This window comes from Galeopterus variegatus, unplaced genomic scaffold (genome assembly GCF_000696425.1).
Source record: "Galeopterus variegatus unplaced genomic scaffold, G_variegatus-3.0.2 Scaffold6329, whole genome shotgun sequence".
Taxonomy (NCBI): Eukaryota; Metazoa; Chordata; class Mammalia; order Dermoptera; family Cynocephalidae; genus Galeopterus; species Galeopterus variegatus.
The window spans coordinates 40,828-54,178 of record NW_007732440.1 but is presented as its reverse complement, the minus strand read 5'-3'; the positions used below and the strand labels follow the sequence as shown (position 1 = coordinate 54,178).

The 13,351-nt window shown below is 33.8% G+C and overlaps 1 protein-coding gene across 2 annotated transcripts in view; it reads left to right on the top strand.

Moving 5' to 3' along the window:
- The window catches only part of NFXL1 (nuclear transcription factor, X-box binding-like 1), a 62,837-nt gene that overhangs the window by 45,511 nt on the left and 3,975 nt on the right, over positions 1-13,351 (top strand). For both annotated transcript variants that reach the window (XM_008590723.1, XM_008590722.1), the window contains 4 exons: positions 127-196; positions 8,254-8,358; positions 11,386-11,472; positions 12,710-12,763. In XM_008590723.1, coding sequence (XP_008588945.1) covers positions 127-196; positions 8,254-8,358; positions 11,386-11,472; positions 12,710-12,763 — 316 coding nt within the window. The remainder of the gene's footprint in view (positions 1-126; positions 197-8,253; positions 8,359-11,385; positions 11,473-12,709; positions 12,764-13,351) is intronic.

The window sequence follows — 13,351 nt, the reverse complement described above, 5'->3', positions numbered from 1 at the left end:
GTAATTTGGAGATAATTGTTACAGATAGAGAAATAAGAAATAAGATAATCTTATGGACATGTTTAAAATTGTGAATTATTTTTAGAAAAATTTGAATGTCATCAAAACTTTCTCTCCTACTTTTAGAAAAATAACTACAGCTGATGTAAATGAAAAGAACCTCCTCAGTTGTTGCAGAAATCAGTGCCCTAAAGAGGTAAGCTTTAATATAGGACCATTTAAGTTTTGTTCCTTGGGTATAATTTCTCTTGGATTTTTTTTTTTTTCTTGTTTGGTTGTCTTATTTTAGGTCTTTTCTGGACCCACTAGAAGTGTGGGTTGTTAAAGGAAAATATGATTGATGTCTATAAAAATGTAACACATAGTTATGGTAGATGCACATCTCTTTATGAAATTTGGGGATATTAGGACTAGGAAAGACCCTTTGAAGATTTTTTTCTTTAAGAAAGCAATTGTAAAGATAGCTTAAATACTTTATATAATAGAGTATTGACCTAGTGCTTACCCTCCAAAATGTGATTCAGACTTAAAATATAAATAAGAACTGTGTGGGCTGTTAGACAGTAAATTCCATAGTAGGTTATTTTAAAAAATAGGTGTGTGTGTATGTGTGCATGCTTGTGTATGCATCTGTGGTATTAGCATAGTGTAGGATAGACATTCACATCCACAGCATTTTGAAGATAGTATCTTAGAAGATACCTCTGTATATTTTCATTATGGCCTTTAGTGCTGGTGTCATTCAGATAATTAATCTTTAAAGTTAATTATTATATTAAATTAGTATAAAGTATTCATATGTAAAGTTGTGTTTTTAAAGATTTAGATGCTTAAGTATTGCATCAAAAGTGTTTTGAAAAAATTGTTCAGGGTAAAAAGGTAAAACTTTACTAGTGATTTATCCTGGCAATAATTTGAGAAACCAAAGTAGTCCATCTACATTTGGCTAATTGGAACGGGAACGTGCTTCTTTTTTTGTTGTTTAGAGTGGGACAGTGACAATTATTTGATTTGAATCGACATTTAAAGAGGAGTCCTTTAGACTTACAGATGTACTAAATAGTACCTCTTATCTTTAAATTCTTTGTTTTTATGAGTGTTTCTCATCCTATTTATAGTCAGAGATGACAGCTAAGTTGTAAATACAGTAGTCAGTCTTTTATTGAATATAAAGCAAGAATCAATGCTTTATATGCCTTTTTGTTAATATTTCCTTTTTAAAGCTTTGGACCAGTTTTTAATGGATTTCTGTTTATTTCAAGAACTGTTAGGAATTGAACCCGAGAGTTTTACAATTTATGTAAGATCATAAAAAGACCATTTGAAGCAATAAATGATTATTTAAATAATCCTGTCTTTGTTATATAAATGCAACTAGGGGTATGGGATATTTCAAATTTAATTTTTTGAATTCTTCAAATCTTGAATTTTCCCTTGTTAAGGTAAGTTTTCTTCCATTCCAATTCAGATTCCAGGTAATAAACATTTGAGAATATTTTATTTAATCTGACTCAGTAACTTGGTATGGTTTTATAGTTAGAAATATGATAACTTAATTCAGGGGTTGCTGATTTGCAGTTTAGCATTGTTTTAACTATGATTAAGTTTTTTGTTTGTTTTTGATGGCAGGCCAGGATAGGATTGAAAACTGGACCTTGGTTAATAGCACCATGCTCTAACCAACTGAGCTAACTGGCCAACTTGCTATGATTAAATTGTGATGCTGTTATGACATTTGATAGGACTAGATGAGTGGGTACTGTTTATTTAAAAAATTGGTATCCGTTTTCATGATTTTGGATTTTATATCATTCTGGATTCCCTGTATTGCTAGGATTTCCTTGTGCTTTCTTGAAAAATATGTTCATAGGTTGGGAGCAGTGCAAATGGTAGTTATAGTTTGGAATATAGTTTGGAATCTAGGAGTGGACAGGTGAATTTTAGTGTCTCTAGTAGAACTTATTTTGGTTTATGTCCTCTTGACATTGGTGATGCTACAGCAGCAATTCTCAAACTTTAGTATGCATGAGAATCACTTCATGGGCTTGCTAAAACACAGACCATTGGGCTCCACTCTGGAGTTTCTGATTTTGTAGGCTTGAAGTTGGGCCCCAGATTTTCATTTTTAATAAGCTCTTAAGTAATGGTGATAATGTTTGTTTATGAGCATGCTTTGAGAACCCCTGAGCTACAGAATCAAATCATAATTAGGATCAACCAAGAAGTATGTCACTTTGAATCTGGAGGAGGTATCTTGTACTCAAAGTTAAGGTATAGGATTTTGATAAATTCTGATATACTGACAAATTCTTATTTATTTTCTCCTATAGTAGAGTTGTTGTGGGCGGGGATTATGTCATATTTGTCTTTGTATCCAGTGTCTAGTTCCCTGATTGTACACAATTAGGCTGTTGGTAAATGTTTATTGAATGTGAATGAAAGAATGAATTGTGGGAATGGCATAAACATATCCAGCTCCACTGCTTCTTTGATATACACTTCATGTGTCTTCTGGACTGTGTTAATTAGGTTTGAATTTAACTAAATGAAAATATAAAGATGCCATAACTGCACCTTTCAACTATGCCCCATATACATATTCTACTTTTCTTTTTTAGGAGATATAAAAGAGGAACCAAATAGAAGTTTTGTTTATTTATATTATTTAATATGGTACAGGGCTGAAATTATTTTATTTTTTTAATTTTTAATTGACAAATTGTATATTCTTGTACAGCATATTTGGAAATATGTATAATTGTGGAATGACTAAATGGAGCTAATATGTGCATTACCTCACATTTATTTTTTGTAGTGAGAACACTTAAAATCTACTCTCAGCAGTTTTCAGGGATACAATATATTGTTACTAACTGTAGCACCGTGTTATACAATAGATTTCTTGCTTATTCCTTCTGTCTTAACTGAAATTTTGTATCTTTTGACCAATATTTCCCCAACCTCCCTTCTCTCCTCCCCCCACCCTGGTAGACACCATTCTACTCTACTTCTATGAGTTCAGCTTTTTATAGAGTCCACGTATAAAGGAGATCATGCGATATTTCTACTTTTATAAATTATTTCTGAATCTAGTGTTATTCCCACATAAACTTTTCTACTTTTTACTTGGGCAAATTAATTACCTTTCTGTAACTCAGATTGTTCATATATAAAATGGGGCAATAATAATACCCACTTCAGAGTGCTATTAAATTAAATGAGGTAATAATATGTAAAGGTCCTAGTCCATGGTAAATGCTGTATATGTGCTAGCTATGCTAATGATGGTATGGGTATTTATCCACAAAGAATACTGTTTTGCAAGCTTCTCTTAATTCTTTTGAAAGAAAGCTTTTCTTATTATTGAGATTAAAGTGGAATATTTTGATTTAGACAGTATTGGTTATGGTAAACCATCTGCTGTGACTTACTGAAGTGATAGCAGAAGGTTGTTTAGGGCTGAATAGAGTAGAAGACACTTTGAAAGGGTAGGACATCTCATTTTTGAATGAAAACCAGGAATGGATGTTTTAGAAAAACTTCTAGTTTTTGCTGTGAAATCTGTAATGAAGGTAGAGTCATTATATATTACTCATTCTAATCAGCTTTCTTTGTAACTACTTTTCAGTTCTTTCAGAATGTAACCTGGGTTTTGAGATAACACATAATTTTCACATCTAACAGGGACATGGTCATGTGATTTGATTTTTTTAAACAATGAATTTATACTGAAAAGTACATAACACATGTATGTATAGTTTAAGAAGTAGTTAAAAGGTGAATACTACATAACTTCACCCAGATCAAAAATAAAGTTTTGTTGTCATCTCAGAAATCTAAAACACAGACCATTGGGAACTGTCTGACTGCAGTTCCCTCTCTCTGTCCTGTGTGTTCTTATATATGTTTGTCATTTTTATTTCATGTAACTGTAGTCTATTTATTCCATCATATGAATACACCGTAGTTTATTTGTTTTACTGTGGGTAGACATTTGGATTCTTTCCACTTCAGATTGTTATCAAAAATACTGCTGTGAACATTCTTGCTTGTGCATCCTGGAGCATGTGTGCACACATTTTTGTAAGCATGTAGTAGTGCAATTGCTTAATCATAGGGAATGTATAATTTCACCTTTAACAAATAATGTCAGTTTGATTTCCAACATGGTTGTACCAATTTATAATTAGTAAATTTTCCAATTATGGAAAATTATTAGACTGTAAATTGGTGTAGCCATTATGGAAAATGGTATGGAGATTCCTTAAACAACTTCAGATAGAACCGCCATACAATCCAGCAATTCCACTGCTGGGTATATACCCAAGGGAATGGAAAGCATCATGTCAAAGAGATACCTGTGCCCCCATGTTTATTGCAGCTGTCTTTACAGTAGTCAAGAGTTGGAACCAACCTAAATGTCCCTTGTTGGACAGCTGGGTAAGAAAAATGTGGTATACACAATGGAATATTACTCAGCTGTAAAAAAGAATGAAATATTGCCATTTGTGGCAACATGGATGAACTTAGAGAAAATTATATTAAGTGAAATAAGCCAGGCACAGAAAGAAATACCGTATGTTTTCAATCATAAGTGGGAAATAAACATATAAATAAAAGAAAGAAAGATACAACATTCACAATAATAATACATTGAACTTTCAAAAAACTTCTAGAACTGAGGTTGCTGGAAGTAGGAAGGGGTGGGGGAAAATGGGTAAAGGAGATAAATGGGTAAAGGGTGACGAATAGCAGTGATAGTGTATATTACTGAATATAATAATTATTTTGATGTGAGCATCACATATGGCATACGAGCATTGCTGTTCAACTCTGTATCCCACAGATACGTACAATCAAAAAAAAAAAATTATTAGAAAGTTTCCCAACTTGCAGTTTATGAAAATTCCTATTGTTTCACATCCTTGTCAATACTTGGCATTTTAAAAAAAATTTTACCGGTCTTTTTGCATCTTGTTATGTTTTTAATTTACATTTCCCTGATTACTAGTGAATTTGAATACCTTTCAGGATTAGTGATGTTACCTGTGGGACATATGTTGGATACCAGCACAGTGTGCTTCAGGACATATTTCAGTTCTTCTAGTTGCAAGCTGCAAAATCAATTGTGGCTAACTTATGGCAAAAAGAAGATATATGCAGGTACTCCAAAAAGTTCATGGAAAAATGGAATTAAAAGATAATTTGAATCTTTCCATGAGCTTTTTGAAGACCCCTTGTATTTGGAGGATATTAGAGAACAGTTCACAGATTCTGAAGGAAATGCCATATAGCCAAGCTTTGGGAAGGGTAGGATCTGTGCAGCCCCACGGGGCTTGGTATCAGGGGGCTTTGTAATAACATGACTTTTCAAGCCACCATCTCTACCTTTCAAGTTTTCAGATTTCCAGGAGAGAAAATCTGATCGGCTCATCTTGAGTCTAGGGGCTCCTCTTGGCGCAGGCAGCCACAGACAGGGAGCTGGAACAGGTAGCAAGCATAGCCATGGCTGTGGCTAAAGGAGGTGTGTTACTGCGCTCCATGTATTCATCTAGGGATCCACATTAGATGGGCAGTTCTGCTCTCTTTAACACATGGTTTTCATCATTGCTCCAGATTTCATCATTTCCACCACACGGGGAAGTGTATGGAAATACAGTCTTAAATGCTTTAAGGCACAAATCACTTACACTTGCTTATGTTCCATAGGCCAAAACTTAGTCACATGGCCATACCTAGCTACAAGGTTAGTTGTAAGTTAAACTCTTGGAGTGGAGCTGGGGAGAATATTTAAAATGTCTGTGTAATTAAAGTAATTTATGTCTAAAAGAAAAAAGTTGAGAAATTAGCCCATAGCCAGGATTGATTGACCCTGGGGAAATTGCGGTAAACCATGCACCATCCCAATTAATGTCTTCTACAACTTCTACCTGTACTGCATGTGGAAAGACAAGGAGATTCATGGAGTAGTAGTTAGATGAGATGGCAGGGTCAAATGAAGGATTTAGAGAAAAGAGATTATATATGTTGAAGGCAGAAGACCCAGCCATGGAAAAGAGAGACTGTCAAGATGTCAGTGAAATTGTGAAGAATATGATGTCTTTTTGGAGGCAGAATGATATAACATCAAGATCAATGATTTTTAACCTTTCATCAACCTCCAACCCATTGGAGTAATAGAACACTGACCAGTCAAAGACAACATAGACATGACTTTATGTCATTTCAAAAAGATTTTCATTTATTGATTCTGATATGCTTCCCTATTCTCTTTCCCCTTTAGAATCATTGATTTAAAGTTCAAGTAGTGTGGTTAGTTACTTTTAGAGAAGATGACTGATGTAATTACCTCAGAGATTAAGGAAAGAACAGAGGACATAGAGACATTTTGAGGGGAAGAGAGAATAGGTAATGAGCTAATGGGAAATGTTTGTCTTCTTTATGAAGTCAGACTAAACTGACAGGAATGAAGGTGAGAGTCAAGTTAAGGAATATGAAGGCTTGAAACAACCACTGTGTAGCAAGTATTTGATAATAAATAACTATCGAGCTTGTTAAGCAGTGTTCAGAGCCTAGTGTTGTCTGTAGGGAAAAACAAAACCAAAATGTCCAGGAATGCCTTGTGTAGAATTCATTCTAGCAGTACTCTGCCCTATGGTATAAGTAGTGGAAATGCACAGTGTGAGTGATCCAAATTTAGTTTTAGTATGAATGAATGCCTCAGCTAAATATTAAAGAACAAACCTAGTTGCACACTAGAGAAACAAAAGACAATGGAAAAGGACTCTGAATTTCTTAAAGTTGATGGAGTCAGTAGTTTGAAAGATCAGTCTGATGAATCAGAGAAATCAGAAATTGGAGAATTTAAATGTTTATTGAGGTGCTCACTGTTTGTAATGTATAATTGTTAGGGATTAAAGGATGAGAGACACAGAAATGTAAGACGATTGTCCTCAACTAACTTATTACTATAACTTTTATTCTGATAGCTAAATATATTGAACACATTTAATCTTCACAACAGCTTTATAAAGTACTATTACTTCTCACAGGTTTACATGTGAGGGATAGAAAAGTCAGGTGACTTGCCTAAGGTCCCATAGTTAGTAAACAAAGAATTTGGGATTCAGTTTCAAGGAGTATGACTTTGGTATTTAACCCCTAAAAATAGTATATTTTATTTACATTCATTAAGTAATGTCACAACAGTTTAGAAGTAGATTTATATAACTACTTAATTTATTACAAAACTTACATAGCTACTCTTATTTATTTAGGTGTAGGCAAACTCATATCAGGCCTTTATGGTGATTTAAGCCATGTCTTGAAGTGTGGATAAGCTTTGAATAGGCAGGGGAGAGAGCATTTTATTTGAAAGCTTGACTTGACTGGGATAGGAAGATAGACAAGGAGCACATAGACATCATGGCAATTACTGAGTTGTTCTGGCTACCTAAATAATGTGTTTTAATATGTATGTAGTGGCAAGGATAAATGTTTTAGAGTAAAAGGCTAAGCAGTTGTAACAATACAGTGGCTTAAGGACAAGGAAGTTTTCTTTCTCACATGACAGTATAAGGAAAGGAGGTGTGTTACTGCGCTCCATGTATTCATCTAGGGATCCACATTAGATGGGCAGTTCTGCTCTCTTTAACACATGGTTTTCATCATTGCTCCAGATTTCATCATTTCCACCACACGGGGAAGTGTATGGAAATACAGTCTTAAATGCTTTAAGGCACAAATCACTTACACTTGCTTATGTTCCATAGGCCAAAACTTAGTCACATGGCCATACCTAGCTACAAGGTTAGTTGTAAGTTAAACTCTTGGAGTGGAGCTGGGGAGAATATTTAAAATGTCTGTGTAATTAAAGTAATTTATGTCTAAAAGAAAAAAGTTGAGAAATTAGCCCATAGCCAGGATTGATTGACCCTGGGGAAATTGCGGTAAACCATGCACCATCCCAATTAATGTCTTCTACAACTTCTACCTGTACTGCATGTGGAAAGACAAGGAGATTCATGGAGTAGTAGTTAGATGAGATGGCAGGGTCAAATGAAGGATTTAGAGAAAAGAGATTATATATGTTGAAGGCAGAAGACCCAGCCATGGAAAAGAGAGACTGTCAAGATGTCAGTGAAATTGTGAAGAACTACATGTGATGGACTCTTTCTTAAAATAGTTACTGGAGTGTGGGGGGAGGTGGAGGATGATGAGAATGTGATTGCAATTATTTTGGTTTTATTTTAGCTTCCTTGTGGTCATAGATGTAAAGAGATGTGTCATCCTGGTGAATGTCCTTTTAATTGCAACCAGAAGGTAAAACTTAGATGTCCTTGTAAAAGAATAAAAAAGGTAAATATTTTAAGGTATTGAAAATACTTTTCTGTGTAAGTTGTTCTTGTTTTGTGTTGTGTTGTTTTTTTGGTCTGTATGTTTTGGTAGTTCTTTGGCTTTATTTTTTGCCTTCTAATTTTAAGATATTATTTCTTAGAATCTTTTTATTATTACTAAAATGTGCCTATTTCTGTAAATGCTTGTTTTAAAAATCAGCTCTGGCAATTTACTTTTCTGTAATTCAGTAGTAGAAGAGGGACTGTTTTATGTTGGAATGAAGCACAATGCCCTTTTTTGGATAGAATCAATGTGCTCTAAATTTGAGGTCTTTGAACAAGGAACACAATGTGAGTGATTAAGAAATGTTCTGGAATTAACCTCTCTCTGTTGCTGTTATTTATGAAACTTTTTTTTGGTCATCAATATTGTCCTTTGAAAATGTTGCCTTAAAAAAACCTCATATGCACAGCCTTATAAAAATAAAATTACATTCAAACTTGGAAAGAATTAATTTTAAGATAAAATAATGGTAATGGAGAAGTAAATGGGCAAAAACGAATGATTGGCAGGCCAAGTGGAAATAAACTACATACTGTTCAACAAAATTATGAAGGAAAAAGAGATAGTAGCCTAATAGTATTTTTTCAATTCCCATTTTCCTTGACTTCCCCTTTGGCGATGTTGACTCCTTTGAAACTTCGTTCTTCTTGACCACTGATTTACCCTATCTCAGTTATAGTTATAACTACATTTTTCTTCATATTTCTATGGTCATTCTCAAAAGCTAGTCTTTTCTTCTCTTTAAATTCACTCTTTTATTCATCAAGGCAACAAATATTTATTGAGGATCCTTTTTTAGGTCCTTGCTTTTTATTTATTTTCATTGCTCCTGGTATATTTTCCTGCGATAAGTAAATTTTAAATTTGTAGGCCTGAACCTCTTAGGGAGTGGAATCTGTAAGTTTTAGACATTTAAGTTGACCACCTTTCATGAAAACCAATACTTAGCCACTTTTAATCTGAGATACATCTTAAGTTTTCTCTGAAATCTCATGTTTTGTCCAAGTGCAGTTTGCCACCTATTAGTACTTTAGGACCGCTCTTTCCTGGGCTTTGGCAACAACTTTATAACTAATTTCCTTGCCTCTAGTCATCCTACTTTGCTGAGCTGAATTTTTGAGTGCTTCTTTATCAATTATGAAAAAATGCATTTTATAAGAAATGTGTATGCATATGTATATGTGGACAGTATACAAGGTAATCTATGATATGACCTTTGCCTGCTCATCCAGTCTTATTATCTAGCAGTCTCTTCTGTGAATCTGTTACTTAAGTAACCCACCATATATGGTATATTCCACCTTATTCTGTGGCAATTTATGTATTTCTTCTGTGTAAAATACAGTGTTTTTTCCCTTTACCTCTCTGCTTACTAGAATACTCAGTGCAAGCACTTCATTTGTGAAGGTCTTCTTTCTCCTGACTCCCTTGGGAAGACTTAGGTGCTCCTTCCTTTTGGCTTTCTTTGTACTAGGTTCATAACTTAGAGCTTTTTGATTCTAGGAATATTTGTAAACTTGTTTCTTCATCTGTAAAATAAAGTTTATACATAGATTTATTCAAAGAAATAAAAGAGGTGATGCTTATATAGCACAATGATTGTGATGTTTAATAAGTTGTAACTGTTATTACTATCGTTATTGTTTAGCACTTAGTAGATTATTGTACTCTTTTCCTTATTGTGTTCCCTGTCCCTGTCACAATGCTAGGCATGTAACAGGCACTTTATAAGTACCTTTTGAATGAGAAAAGACATAATCCTCCTTCTAGGCTGATAGACTTACTGTCTGCAGTGTCTTATTTTTGTCTCCAGTGTTTGTTAATATTAATTATCCTTTGTCTGGACTATCCTTGGAAAACAAGACTATGTTTATCACCAACTTTAGCCCAAAATGAAGAACTTAGGGGGAAAATACCCCTCTAAGTATCAAAATTCCGTGCCATATAAAGTGCTTTCACTAAAGGATATGTACATATTTACTCATAGGATTTGGTGATCTTGTTTCTAAACTGTGGTAGATTTGAACTAAAAAACTCGAGTTTGAGGGTGTGGTGAGAACGGAGAAACTAATACAAATAGGTACACTTACAGCAAAAGTGACATTGGCAGCAAGAAATAGGGAATGAGTAAAAGGTAGAAAAAAGAACTACAAAAGCAGAGTCTAGGATTATTTAATATAAGGACCACTGTTCTTTTCAACTCAGTAGTCCATTATTTTATTATAGCATAGTACAAAATTGATTATAGTATGGATGTCACGTCATCAAAAAAGGAGAGTAGATTAGTGTTCTGTCAGTTTAAGGAGGCTGTGAAGTGCAAACATAAGCTTTAGAATGATTTTCATCTAAACTTAAAAAAGGTTTAATAGTTGAGAGAAAAATTTGTAGCTCTCCAGAAAACTTTCTAGAGCTATACTGTTTGGTAGCCACTAGCAACATGTGGCTATTTAAATGTGAATTTTAATGAATTAACATGAAATAATATTAAAAATTTGGTTTTTCAGGTTCACTGGCTAAATTTCAAGTGCTCAGTAGCCATATGTGGTTAGTGCTACTCTATTGGATAGTGAAGATTGAGAACATTTCCATTATCCCAGAAAGCTCTGTTGGACAGCACTGCTCTAGAATGTTCTATTCCCTGGAAACTTTAGAAGAATAACTAGAAACAATAAATAAAAGTAAATTAAAAAAATGAAATTGGAGCTAAATTGATAATTACTGAGTTGGCACATAGTAAATAATTATTAAATGGATTATTTTAATTTTATGGTATTCACTTTTTTAATTGAGAAAATAAGGAAATAATCCCTATTTAAACCAAGATGTTTAATACTTGCAACCATATTATCATTAAATATTAATGAACGTACCTGTTAAATAATACTTATAAACTTAAGTTGTTAGATAAAGTTTGCTTTTTTATGACATACAGTTTGGACTCTGAGGTAAAGATCCTTTAAAATTTGAAATTTTGATTATTCGTAGGAATTGCAATGCAACAAGGTACGTGAAAATCAAGTTTCAATAGAATGTGACATAACATGCAAGGAAATGAAGCGTAAAGCATCTGAGGTAATTTCTCATTAAATTTCTTTTATGTGCTAATGACCTTTACCTACTTACGTTGTGCATTTATTTATGTGCTTATTAAATACAACTTGAAATCTCATCATTTTGCTTTTGCAATAAAGGCCTAGTTTTATAGACCTATTTTGAATCCACGGAGTATTAGTCCGTTTCTGTTGCTTATAACAAAATACTCAGAACTGGGTGATTTATAAAGAAAACTGAATTCATGGCTTATAGTTTCAGAGGCTGGGAGGGCCATAGTCCAGGGAACACATCCGGTGAGGCTCTTGTGGTGGGACAATGATGGCAGGGTATCACATTGCAAAAATCATGGAGTAGAGAGAGAGAAAGACAAACCTTTTTTCTTTCTTCTTTTAAAGCCCTCAGAACCACGCCCCTGACCACCCTTTGTAATCCATTCCATACTGCACGATGCTACAATCCAACCACCTCTTTGAGGCTCTACCTTTCGATTACCATAATAGGATTTCCCACCCTCTTAAATAGTCATAGTAGGGGCTAAGTTTCTTGTATATCAAACTTGGGGGACACAATTCAGGCTTTAATGAGTTTTGGGGGGACATAATTCAGTCCACTACACACACTGCTTTTTATTGTCTAGTATGTGCCTAAGCTTTCTATCCTCTATGCCAGTTAGTGTATTTGCTCTGGGACATAGACTTTTGTTTTCATGTTTTTATTTTCAGCCTTCTGAAAATTAGATTAAATTAATACAAAAATAAAATTTGGGGATTCTTTTCTTTTTGGTTTATATCTAAGTTTCCCTCCATCAACCCAATATATGAAAAAACTCTTGATTTTCTTTTAAGCTATGGATTCCCTTCCATAGGGCATTTGAGGTAAATGGTCAGTTTCAACTCTAAGGAAACAGTGGTATTTAATAATTTATTCTAGGTTCTTAATATGTTAACAAGAGGGAAGATCCAATTTTAAAAGTACTTCACTTTACAGTGTTTTAACTCTTTGAATTGTAATATAACATCTATTATAGTTGTTAAGCTAAAACGTTTCTATTAGGTATAACATTCCATCCACCACCACTGCCAATCTATTTGATAGCGCCTTGGTAAAACTTCTCAGTATAACATTTACATTTTTTAAAAATGATTTCCAACATAAACCTCCCAGAAGTTAGTGGAGCCTACTTCGGAATATCTTAAAATTCTATATAAAATTTGATGATTAAATTGTTAATTGACTTTTAAATATATATAAACAGATAAAAGAAGCAGAAGCCAAAGCTGCTCTTGAAGAGGAAAAACGAAGACAACAGGTAACTAAAGAAAATACCAAGTTTTATGTTTCTTGATGTCAATGTTAGTTTTTGTGAAGATACAAGGTATGTTTCAAGTACAAACTAGGGGCTGGTCAATTCTATTCTGAACTGAAAATAATGTAGTTCCTATAAAACAAAAATAAGCCTTCTACTTAGTTCACTCCAGGTATACTGAATCTCTGAGAAGGCATGACATCTCATATGTTGCCAAATATTTTGTATATTCCCAATTTACTTCCTTGCCAGTTTAATTCATTCTCCAGCCGTAAGAGTTTTAACTCCTCTTTTGGTGGGGAAGTGGGAAAGAGGACATCATCATTATTGTAAGGCATCTCCTGGAGCCCGTGTCTTCACTCATCTAAAAGTATTTGAGTGTCTCACTGAGTTGCAGATCATCTGTAACAAATAAGTACTGTTTACTAATTAATACATTTGTTTTAGTAATACATTCCCTTATTTTCCCAATATGTCTTTAAATGCAGAATCATTATCTGGCATTCCTAATATACCCTGTTTGCTCAAATAATGTACTGATCATACACTCTAAAGAGTGGCTTAACTTTCTTTCTTTTTTTTTTTTTTTTT